General features: G+C 31.3%; 1 protein-coding gene across 3 annotated transcripts; it reads left to right on the plus strand.

The window, feature by feature from the left end:
• Positions 1-1,292: 1,292 nt before the first annotated feature.
• LOC149485869 (beta-galactosidase-like) lies at positions 1,293-10,877 on the plus strand. 3 transcript variants are annotated; one of them, XM_089699213.1, is made up of 13 exons: positions 1,293-1,459; positions 2,316-2,485; positions 5,445-5,611; positions 6,038-6,188; positions 6,305-6,368; positions 6,634-6,728; positions 7,762-7,939; positions 8,348-8,572; positions 9,169-9,287; positions 9,536-9,811; positions 9,900-10,034; positions 10,128-10,358; positions 10,624-10,877. In XM_089699213.1, exons 2-13 carry the CDS (start codon positions 2,336-2,338, stop codon positions 10,846-10,848), a joined length of 2,016 nt encoding a protein of 671 aa, XP_089555339.1. In that variant the 5' UTR covers positions 1,293-1,459; positions 2,316-2,335; the 3' UTR covers positions 10,849-10,877. The 3 variants fall into 3 exon arrangements, with proteins under 3 accessions (XP_089555339.1, XP_089555340.1, XP_089555341.1); XM_089699214.1 differs by having other exon boundaries at positions 5,454-5,611; XM_089699215.1 differs by lacking the exons at positions 1,293-1,459; positions 2,316-2,485 and adding an exon at positions 5,037-5,173 and having other exon boundaries at positions 5,454-5,611.
• Positions 10,878-12,949: the final 2,072 nt, after the last annotated feature.

A 12,949-nucleotide genomic window follows, 5' to 3' on the forward strand; every position in this document is an offset into this window, starting at 1 on the left:
CCAAACAATTTGATGAGTGTGATATCTGTCCACCTGCACTTGGCCAGTGCGGCCAGTGTCCCTGCAGTTGGTACAAATATGAACAGCTGATGATGACACGTAAAAGGGCGCAGAAGTATAGGTATAATCCATTTAACTAAATGTCAGTAATTGTTAAATACCGTTTAATAACGTACATACGTAGTATTTTACAGTCTCTATTTATAACGCCACTTTAAAAAAAACTGAAGAGACAGTAAATAATAATAATTGTTATGATAGATGATAATATAATAAAATATTAAATGTGAAACTTTAAAGAGAAACATTACTGAATTTATCGAGCAAACCATTAGAAAGTAGATAAATAATTCAAGCGCAACGCAAGATTTTAGATTTTTAAACCAGGCAATGAGCTTCCACTAGTACATACTGCCATGAACCATAGTGGAGTACACCTGTCGGTCATATTTTAAAAAGTGAAGAACATCATGAGTTAAAATTGAAGTTATAATAACAAGAAAGCTATAGCGAAAGCTAAGCCCATGTTACGAACTTTGTTATTTGTCATTTTTTTGAAAGAAAAATATTGAAATTGTTGTACATATTTAATTTATATAATATTGTTTGTAATACCAACCTATTACAAGCTTATCAAAATAAAACACATGTTTGAAATATGATCATAGTATAATTTATAGCAATCTATTAAACCGTATTACATAAATATCAGAACCAGTTATTAGCAAATAACGATTGTATTGTAATTTTAAATTAGTTTAAATAAATGTGCATTTGAAAATCCTATACCTACTACTATAAGAATGTGCATTTGAAAATCCTATACCTACAATCCTACCTGAGCAACGTCTGAAAGCACAATTTTTCACAATATCTTGATTTTTATGAATTAATTACAAATTATTTTATGTAACTAAGTGTTAAATAAAATATTAACTGTAAATGTAAATTTCTGAAAAGCTACATATTATTATTTATATTAATTGGATCAATATTATCCAAAACGCATCCTGTTTAATTTATCTACGACATTATCTCAATAATTATAATACCTCATAGTTATTAACTGAGGTATATACCTACCTAATTTGTTGTGCTAAGCTCACGGCTCACGAGATATTTTACATGGACATCATTGCAAATAAAGACATTAGATTTGTTTAGCATTTTTTTTTAATTTTGTAAATCGTTAAATCAATAATCATATTAATCTTGTTTGCCTGATGATAACGATCCCTGTCTATACGCAATATGGGTGTTAAATAATGATAAGCGGTAAACCGCAGGGCCAAAATCATCGAGTTTCTAGGGGAACAGCGAGGCGAACGGTCGTGTGTCTTGCTGGCGTTAGTCCGCTCTAATAACCCACCTACTTTGCACTAATGTGATTGTCAAGTTGGGGCCAAGAGAGTTCACTGCCGCTCCAGTGTCTAGCGAAGGGGTCATTGCCGCAAGACCGGTAACGTACAGCACATAGATGCATTGTGTATTCGTAATACCCTCTCTAGAAGTAAACTCCATAAATGCTGGTATTCAATTCCAGATCACGGCTTAGTTTACTTTGGAGTTACTTTTTTAGTCAATGCAATTTTCTATTTTAGACACTGCATTCTTCAATTGCATAAAAAGGACCTACCTATCAACAATGCACGAGCTGCATAATAGTTTCGCGGTGTAGACGATAATAATATCAGATGTAATACGATGCGCGTTTTAGTCTTTAGAACATGAGCTGCATCTTATTTCTCAAACGAACTAAAATTAAAATGAATTTATTAAAATGAATCTTAGGAGCATTGTTACATTAAAATATATTTTTTTTTCTTCTTTAAATTTTTGTTTGTAATAATTAAGTTTAATTTCGCTTTTACAAATATACTTTTATATTTAACTTTCATTTAATAACTGATCGACCTAAAAATTGGCGCTGGATGTAAAAAAAAGTGTATCCTATCTGCTGTTTAGTTATAATTTTTAGTATTTTTTACATCATAAACGACCTAAATAACGTGGAAAATTCAAAGCACACATAATACTATATTAGATTCAAAGGAACCTGCGAGCTTTTCTTTTTTTGGTCTGATACCTACTCGTACTCGTACACTGTGCATTATTTTTCATTTTCTGTTAATTATAGAACTAACTAGGTACCTATATATATCTGATATATTTTACTATACATAATACAGTTTTAATCAGTGTGGTAATTCGATTTATTGTAACGACCGCATGTTAATACAATATAGCAGTTACGATAATGCAAGGATTATGAAATTACCAGTAATTATTGTACTTTGCGAAATATTTTATTGCAGATACAAAAACGAATGAAACAATGGACAAATGCATGATAATAGCAGCGTTCCTATGCGCTGCAGTTTCTACCATTGTTTACTGCGATGATAGCGCATCCAGCCCTGTTCCAGTTGTTATCCAATTAAAGGAATTGAATCAAGGAAACGACTTAGCAGAGAAGGAATTAAAAGTAAGATATGACTCATTAAGGATCTTTTTTTTAAATAGATGTGGACATAAGCTACGCGATCCCAATACGTTTCACTGTAAAAATATAAATACCTTATTATAAAGACTGCAAACAAATGAAATATAAATTCAGCGGATTAAAAAAACAATTTCAAATGTTACGATCCCTTCCGATCTTTAGTTACCTGTAGCAACTTTACTTGTCCGTTTATGAGCTTAGAATTGGAGCCCGGAATACCTATGATCGAAGTTATTTAGGCAGATCGCAAAGCCCTCTAAAATATATGCTGCATCTACGGCTACCTGTAACTAAAATACACATTGTGATATATTATGTAAATTTATTTTCAATGAGAGCAAAATTTCTTCAAATTTATCTACATTTAACTACAAATCACTTAACCGCAACTAGGTACATAAAATACTATAAGAAAATAACTTGTTCACTCGCTCATTAAATCCATATAAAGTGAAAGCCATTTTTTTTAAATTGCAGAAGACACACAGTTATTCTTGAAGATTATTAGTGAATAACGATAGCTTTCTAATCCATTTAAATAATGGCTTGAAACTTTCCTAATGATTTTTATAAATTTAAAAACCTATTAATTTTTCAGCAACTCACTTGAATAGTTGTGTCTCATCGTAGTCATACGATAAAAAACTACTAACATAAAATATGCGCTACATACATTTTGTATTTATAGATAACTAGCGGTCCGCCCCGGCTTCGCCCGTGGTACATAATATTTACGTTTTCTCTACATAAGAACCATCCTCGTACTTCAAGGAATATAATAAAAAAAGAATTATCGAAATCGGTTCAGCCGTTCTCGAGTTATGCGCTTACCAACACATTTTGCGATTCATTTTTATATATAAGATTACGTGAAATGTAATTATGCTATTGTCGCAGTATTCTGTTGTATGCAAGCAATTGCAATTATGCAAACAGGTGCTAACCCGTCATATCTATCTTATGAACGTCTTTTCAACGACCTTTTGACACTGCCACTGGCCGCCACACTAAACTTAAAATAAGCAATTAACACTGAAAGTTGTTTAATGAATTTAGCCTTCATAATAAGTAGAGAATGATAATTAGCATATGTCGCAGGATATTAGAGAACCATTAAAAGGTAATTATTTTTTAATATTTTGTAGTCGTACTGTTCGGTAGTCAAAATAGAAAGGAGTATTTTCTTTATCAATCGGTACTGGAAGGAATTAAGTATGTACAATTGTACACCAGTATACACCTACGTTGTACCTACATCTATTTTTTCATAAGTAACAGTCATCTTTGCACATATCCATCCACCTATCGTACTGAAAATGTTACTGAATTTGAAAATAAATAAATCATTCAACGTGTCAATCGAATGAAATACATATCTATACTAATATTATAAAGAGGAAAAGTTTGTAATTATGTAATTATGTATGTATGTATTGTTTTCACGCATAAACCTCTTAACCGATTTTGATGAAATTTGGCACAGACAATCTTTAGACCCTGAGAAAGAACATAGGCTACCTTTTATTGCGAAATATGTACCACGGGCGAAGCCGGGGCGGACCGCTAGTATCCAATAATTTCAGAACGTTTGATTGTTGAACAAACTCATAATTGAGATATTTTAATCCCTTAACTTGCTTCTATTTATTAGCTTCTATCTAGCCTTATACTATGTAGTGAAGTATCTAATTTTAAAATTCTCGAATCTATTTTCCCAAGTGTATGAGATTTTACTGGTAGAACGAGTATAATATTATTATAAAGAGTACTGCCAAACCGGTCCTCAATTGCTTTTTGTGTGCAAGCAAAGAAGATCCACTATGTCGTTTAGAACCGGTCCTAAAAAAATATAAAGCTTACAATAATAATAATTTCATATACTTATACAAAAAAGAGTCTGTTTGTAATATGTATAAATAAGAGCTGTTTATTTATTTCATAAGAAATACGATATATATTGAAGTTATGGGTTTTTCCTGCAATGAGTAAAATCTGTTAGACCGTACTTTCATTATGGAAAAATATTTAGATAGTAATTCTGATTAAACGTTGACCAAATAGCAGACGTTAGACGAGTAGATTTAAGATTAAGGAGAATTTGATACCATATTTGATTTTTTTATACTATGTTATAATATGATCGTTAGATAGATGAATATTTAAGAACCAACTAGGGAATTTTTTAAATATCCTTCATTCAAAATTGGTCTCATGGCCAAATAAATTAGAGTATTTACGGACAAACAGTTGTAAATTAATACGCCTCTGACCAGATGCGCAGAATAGGATCATATTTTTAATAATTGTGGTATGAATACAAGAAAAAATATGATACGAATAAATTTTATTATTTCCATTTGACTGATTAGCGGAATTGGCAGTTATGAAGCTAAAGAAGAGATAGAAACTGCCTTTTTCGATTTGTCGAGTGTAGAGCACAACCTCAACACTTCGTTTTTGAGGCGTGCAAAAAAAACTGAGAAGCTGTGTTCGTGTTTAACTGTTTTTTGTAGAGGGAACACAAAAAGTCTATCAAGATGTCTGTGTGGAACAGTGTGGAATGATCCACAACTGTCGATAAACGTCTACATCAAACTATCCTTAAAATTTTATACAATACTCCGTGCAAGATTTTAAAAAAATAAATGAGAATAGAATAATATGTATCAGGTTATAAGCCTTAAACCTATTTAATATTTATATACTTGTGAAGTTAGTGTGTTGTTTTAATACTCAGTTAAACAATACGTAGCTAGATTTAATTGGGTCGACATTCTTGAATTTCAATTTAGGACTGCTTGACAACTATAAATTTTAATATTTCTGAGAGATTGCCTTTAAAATATGTATTATATTATCTCTCACAAAATATTATGTTTCACGAAATATATTGTAAGCTTGGAATAACTTTCATCGCTTTATAACTACGATAATGAAATAGTTTTTTCAGCCAAAACGCAACATAAGCATCGTGGGCAATGAATTTATTCTCGATGGATCTCCTTTCCGGATAATGTCCGGTTCGCTTCATTACTTCCGACTTCCGCATCAATATTGGAGGGATAGGTTAAGAAAGATAAAGGCAGCTGGATTAAACTCTGTCTCTACGTAAGTTTCCTTTACCTTTATCAAAATCTGATCATAATTCATAATATTGCCCACTTTTGTAGTATACAAACTGTAGGCTAAAAACAAAGACGTTTTCCTCTTACTTACGTTAGATGAAATATGTATTTATGTAAATCAACGCAAATTTTAAATTAGATAGACTATGATTAACTTTTTTTGTATGTAATTTCTTTAAATACATTTAAAAGTGAGAGTATAATATAATAAGCATATCTCTGCAATGCCTGTCTTGTTTAACATGGAATTAATTATAATTATATACATATATATTTTAGTTAATTACTAATTATTTTACCTATTATATTTCGACCCTCATATTAAATTAGGAATATCTATCAAGTGAGAAAGCCAAAATTTTAGCAATAGGTAGGTAAGTAGTAAATAATTTAGTATTGACATATTTAGATACGTGGAGTGGAGTAGCCATGAGCCCGAGGAGGGAGTGGAATCATTCGCTGATGATAACGATCTTGTAAAATTTATAAACATAGCTGAAGAAGAAGGTTTGTACGTACTTCTACGTCCAGGGCCTTATATCTGTGCTGAAAGGGATTTGGTATGAATTACAAAATAACACTTGTCAAAAAAATATATTTTTTATTTTTATTTTTGTCACATTTTTTATACAGTAAGCATATCTAATGAGTATTTTTTATGTTTATTTTATCAAAGGGTGGCTTTCCATACTGGCTGTTGGGGAAGTATCCAAATATAAAGTTACGCACAACAAATAAAGGTAATTTTTTCTTTTAACAAATAAATAAATCAAGAAATTAATATTGTATAAAATATATATATTTACGTTACATATCAATTAACTATGTATATTATAGACTCATTTATATTATCACATTAATTAAAAGTATTTTGTTATGTTCTGGTATACCTACAGAAAACAAATTAAATCTGATAACGAGTAACAAATATCTACCACATTTCAATAGCATTGTGGTTTTCGTCTCCAACCTATTTATTCTAATGTTATCTATTGAATATTTCAGATTTCGTAGACGAAACTAGGCGATGGTTTTCAAAACTTTTTGCTTTAATGAAGCCACTACTATTTGGGAATGGAGGTCCCATTATATTAGTTCAGGTATTTGATAAAAAATAATGGTTTAATGTTTTTTTATTCTAAAAAATAAAAAAGTATACTAATTAATCAGACTTTAATGTGGTTTCGTTTCTGGTACGTACGTTCATATTCAAAACGTGAGAGTGTGTCAATTTTCAATAAATATTACCAAATTGCAATCTAAATTCTACACCAATTTATCAAAATCGTGCCTCGAATATTCGTATATCATTCATCATCAACGGAAAAAATTAAAAGACTATCTTTTAGATATTTTTGCTTTGCAGTTTTTTTTAATAAAACTGACAAACGTTAGACGGTTTTGATTAATGTTCCTATCTCAAGTTGAAAAATTATTTAATTTATTATATTTTGTATCGAAGGCAGACAGGCAGTAGTCATTTTATGATTTTTTTTACGTTTTTATTATAAATTGGAACCTATAGCAGAAAAATAATAAAATAAATAATTCGTAATTAAGAACAGATATAACTGAAAATGTGCTGTGTATTTAGAATCGTATTTATATTTATTCATTTGATTTAAGAATAAATGAATTGAATCTACATAATTCGACCTATGACCATTCAATCTACATGGATTCAAAGGGGTCATACAATTTTTTTTATTAACATTAATAACCCTTAAACTGTCTGTTATACTCTCACTTGAAGCAATTTCTTTAATAATAATGTCATAGCAAAGTATATTTAAAAAAAAATTCACATATACCTACTTCTTATTACTATGATAATATCTTGCCTTTACTATCTTCAAAGGCGAGTAATAATTTATATATTTTATGATAATGTTTTTAGTTTAGTTGGCTTGTGTTAAGAGTTGATGTGGAGGAAATCCCATAAAACAAAAATATAAAAATAATTAACGTATGTAAACTCTACTAATAATTCACCTTTCTACTTGCTGTCATCTATGTATTTACTGTCTTGTTAAGTTATTAGTTAATTGAAACTATACCTGAAAATAGTCATATCGAGTGGCTATCCTATAAACTTTTAGTTTACTCTTAATTCATTCAGTGTTTGTTTAACAGGTAGAAAATGAATACGGCAGTTATGGTGCAGATAAGAAATATATGGAACAAATGCGTGACATAATCTCTGAGCACGTTGGTACCGATGCTCTCCTCTACACAACCGATGGTTCATACAGGTCATACTTCTTCGATGGATCCGTACCTGGAGTTCTTACAACTATCGATTTTGGACCAAGTGAGTACCTTCCTCATATTATATTTCTTGCATATATTCTAGAATATATGCAAGAAATATAATATGAGGATGCTATGCTAAGAGTTCGTCTATTTTAACCTACATCATTTTCACCTACATTTACCCATTATTAGTAAATAATGAATTGGAGGTGCAATAAACTCAAGAACAGACAAATGTTAAATTTTTAGTTGACATATATTTATTTTAACATACTGAGCGGCAACATACCAAAATAATAAAGTCGAGAGCGTAATAATTGAAGTAGAAAAGCAAAGTATTTTCTTCCAATAAAATCTTTATTTGTTGAAAGTTATAGATAATAAAGTTATGGATACTTCTCCTCATACGTTGTTCGGACAATTGAAATTAAAGCCCTTGTTTATTTACCCCTTATTTCATTTACAGCATCAAAAAGCGTTATGAAAACGTTCAGTGATCTCCGTAACTTTATGCCGGTTGGTCCTCTCATGAATTCGGAGTACTACCCAGGCTGGCTCACTCACTGGACGGAGAAGATTCAGCAGGTCCCCACGGATGCCGTGATCGTTACTCTCCGTGATATGCTTCGCAACAGTATTAATTTTAACTTCTATATGTTTTTCGGTGGCACTAATTTTGGATTTATGTCAGGTGTGATAATTTTTTTTTTTTTGTAATACAAAATGCAACATGCTTATTCAATTTGTTATATTTACATTAGGTAATCCACGTGTACTGTGACTATTAACAATTGTACAATGTACAAATGTCATGGGCGAAGTAATAAATAGATAGGGATGTTTTTAATAATGTCTGATGACGGCCTTATGAATAATAAACTAATTAGACGAATAAAGAGAGATTGGTTATAGGTGAGGTCAAGGTTCAATATTTAAAAATAGAAATAGGACTTGTTGTGTCGTCGACTTTTTCCGGCCATATGCCGCATATAAAAAAAATCATTTATCAGCATTATGACAAATGCTCCTGTTTATTTATTAATGCTTAATATTGTCTTGATAAGAATATATTAAAATAGACTACCTATACATATATTATTGTAAATTATAAACACGGTCTATCTAATAACTTATACTATTATAGTGCCCGTATTATTTTCAGTTATAATGATAGTTATCGATTTATTTATAGACACAATACCGACATAGTTGTTATTTACCAAGAACATGCCTTGGTCAGATTATATAAGATTATGTGTTATAATATAAATATTTATTACACTACAGGTGCGAACTATGGTTCATTTTATCAGCCTGACATAACATCATACGACTATGATGCACCTTTAACTGAAGCGGGTGACCCTACTCATAAGTATTATGCTATAAGAAACACAATTGCTGAGGTAAGTGCTCTTCTTACCGAAATCATTAGATATGAACATTTTCTCCAGGTCTGCTGGCCAGAATAAGGACATCTTATCCATATTTTTTTTGGTTTAGGAAAAGAAATAAGAGCACCTACTCATTCCTTGTTTTAATTTAATTTATGTGACAAAAGAAAATAGTTACGAAAACGTGATAAATTATTTGGGTTAGGTTATTTTACATGATACATCTGCATCTCATTTTAAAATAATTTCTTTTTTTGCAGTTCAATCCTGAAGTAAATAACATAACACTTCCAATAGCGACAAATAAAGGAGCTTACGGAGAAGTCACAGTAGAACCATTTGTAAGCCTTTTGTCGGACAAAGGTCGTAAATATTTAGGCAAAAAATACGCAGACGTTACGGGCTCAAAATTGCCCACTTTTGAAGAACTGCGGCAATTTTCAGGAATGATATTATATGAAACAACTATAAACGAAGAAAATGGAATATTAGAAATTCAAAAGCCACGAGATTGGATTTTTGTTTACGTTAATAATGTTAGTATGGTAACTGGTAATAGATTACTATATACGTAAGATGTTGCATCTTGCACACTTCAAATTAAGGATTCCATTTTCATTACAGACTCTCCAAGGAGTTATAAATAGAATGCATAAAATATATTCGCTAAGTATTAAGTCGACGCCAGGCTCAGTACTATCGTTGCTTGTGGAGAATCAGGGACGAATAAATTATGGCAACAGATTACACGATTTCAAGGTACGTTCTTTTTCATACTATACTAAAAATATATTTTTATATAATCTAGGTATTCATTTATTAAGTTAATTCTTATTCCTTCTATTTTTCCAGGGAATTTTAAGCACGGTCCTTTTGAACAATAAAACACTTGATGGTACTTGGTCGATAACGGGCTATTCCTTGGACAAAAGCGTATTTCAAGAAATTGTTCCTCGGTCTAATCAAGAAATAATTAATAGAAAAAGCAAATTAGATAGTCCCATACTATTTACCGGTTCGTTTGTGTTACCAGCTGGACAGATACCCTTGGACTCATTTATTGATACCACTGGTTGGGGAAAGGTTAATAAAACATTGTTTTATAATTTCACATTATTCTAATCTTCTTTTAAAAATAATTAAGGTCTCTTTTAATAAAAATTTCCTGTACTATCTTTTTTCTCGATATTATTTTATGTAGATAGATAGATAGATAGATAGATAGATAGATAGATAGATAGATAGATAGATAGATAGATAGATATTGCTACCCAAGAACGCATAAAATAAAAAATACTTATTTTTTTTCTAATTTAAAATTGGACCTACATTATCTTTTATTTAACAGGGATATATCTACGTAAATAAGCACCACCTTGGAAGGTACTGGCCTCAGGTTGGACCTCAGATTACATTGTACGTCCCAGCAGTTTGGCTTAAACCTGCACCCGAACAGAATATAATCGAAATTATAGAGATGCAAGAAGCGCCGCTGAACAACACGATCAAATTTATAGACTACCCTATTTTGAACAGAACTAGTCCGTTGGATTACAGTATTTATTTAAATTAATTATTGAAAAAATAAAACTTTTCGAGCAACATTGATCTTTGATTTTCTTTCTTATTTTATTTTAAACTGACTACGTTCTATATGATGATTTGGATAATGGGAAAGACTTTGTACTTCCTAGTCGCTATTTTAGATAAGTAAGAATACTTATAGAAAAGGTCAATGGTAGCTTTGTGTTTTGTTTAATAGTTTATATTATGGTTCCGTACCCAATTTTTTTTGTATTTCTGCTGCAGCTATTTCAATAAATAAAAAAAAAACCTAAGCTAACATCGGTAATATATTGGACGAATGACAATTTTGTTTTTGGGGTTCGCCTTTAGCTTATTTCTACACAAAATATCGATTAAATTAATATACATAACCGAATTTCTTCAGTAGACACGACGATGACATAAAAAAAAGTGAAGTCCCATGTCCCCTAGTGGGGTAAGGGGCAGATGCATTATACATCTGTTTCACTGATCGATTTTCTTTAGGGACAAGTAGGTGATCAGCCTTCTGTGTCCTACCAGACCGAGACATTTTTTTTTTCTACGTCTCCACCGGGAATCGAACCCAGGACCCCTCGGTGCTACGCTCACGCGTCAACCACTGTACCAAGGAGGCGGTCACGATGACATATGATGACATATGACATAACTATCGATTATTTCTTTATTTCAGCAAAGAATTTAAACTGAAAGTGAAGTAAATGTTTTATATGTCGCAGTCATCTAGTTGAATCTGGTATTTGATGGAATGACTATAGCGCGTTCATTGAATGACGACATTTAATTGAATGACTAAACGAAAACTCGTCAATTTATTTTACGTCTTTTCGTTCAGTGGAACGTGATTTAGCAAAAATCGTTGGCTTGGACAAGGGGTGGGTAAGGTTAGGTTCGTTGTTATTTTTAACTACACAGTAGTAGGGGTCTCCGTCGGTCAAATGTTGTAAAATTATAGTTTATTTTAAGTATATATGGCGACGTAAAACTAAATACTACTAAGTTAACATATTAAATGGACGCTGAAATCTAAATCGAAATGTTTATATTTACATTTCACTTTTTAGTAACGCGTTGGTTGTAGTTCGGTTAACTGTTTTTTATCAAAAAGCAGGTAAAGATTATACCATTTCAACTTCAATGACTTTATCTATAGTGTGTCGATAGTTCAGATAATTTAAATACCTGAACGTACGAAGTGCGTAACATCTCAAGTTAACCATACAGATTTTTATTAACAGACTTCATAATAGAAGTACCTAGTTTTATTCGCAAAAATTAGAATAGGCTGAAATTGAGAAAGTAAAGTATTTAAAATAATATATATAGGTCATTTTGCCAGATAGTTTGTTGACATCTTATTGATTTGATCACTTAATCCTTTTGGTCAAGATATTTTACAACTCCTTATCAAAAAAACTGATACTACGCTGATCCAAATATAGTGGTGATAATAATCAGGCATTTCCAGTGTTAATAGAAAATCTGAAATATGTTGCTTTATATCCAATAAATAACTTAATAGGGCAAGATTTCTTCTTCTTATGGAAAGATTTTCATTTGAGTACAGACTACAGAGAAGGTTCTTCACTACAATTGAGGAGCATGAAATTAAAAAGAGCAGTTTAAGCACGATTGCATCGCACCGGCTTTCAAACCTGCGGTTCCTGGCTAGCATTTTGATGGCTGCCTTAAAAAAATCATCTATTCTGCTCGAACAGCATATTTGCCAGATCTAGCTCCCTGTGAAGTCTAGTTCTTTTTCTTATCTCATAGTCGGGAAAGAACCTGGTGGGAAAGCCTGATAGTAAGCGCTATCACCGCCCATGCACATTTGCAGAGGCATAAGGCTGTCTGTAGACCTTACGCCGCTGCAATTGGATCGCCGACTATTCAAGGAATGGGATGGGATTAAAGAAAGGATTAATGAGAAGAATAAAGAAAAATACCGGGAAAGGTAAACAAAAAGATAGGGATCTCGGCGTATGAAATACCTTTGAAATTTGAAGATAATAATTAAGTATGTAATTGACTGATTAGTTGTTTAGAGAGTAAAATCACAGTCTTTTAAAAGAACAATGGCTTTAGAAAAAGATATTGTTCAAATACAG

This window comes from Colias philodice, chromosome 9, assembly GCF_061535455.1.
Source record: "Colias philodice isolate Cphi_HAF_F1 chromosome 9, ilColPhil1 Martin Lab GWU primary, whole genome shotgun sequence".
NCBI lineage: Eukaryota > Metazoa > Arthropoda > Insecta > Lepidoptera > Pieridae > Colias > Colias philodice.

What these genes read in the sequence shown, in the direction of transcription:
- LOC149485869 (XM_089699213.1), top strand. Translation starts at nt 2,336, where the DNA reads ATGGACAAATGCATGATAATAGCAGCGTTCCTATGCGCTGCAGTTTCT. An exon ending in GGATTAAACTCTGTCTCTAC is followed by an intron (nt 5,612 to 6,037) that starts GTAAGTTTCCTT and finishes TGACATATTTAG; the next exon opens with ATACGTGGAGTGGAGTAGCC. An exon ending in GTTACGCACAACAAATAAAG is followed by an intron (nt 6,369 to 6,633) that starts GTAATTTTTTCT and finishes TGAATATTTCAG; the next exon opens with ATTTCGTAGACGAAACTAGG.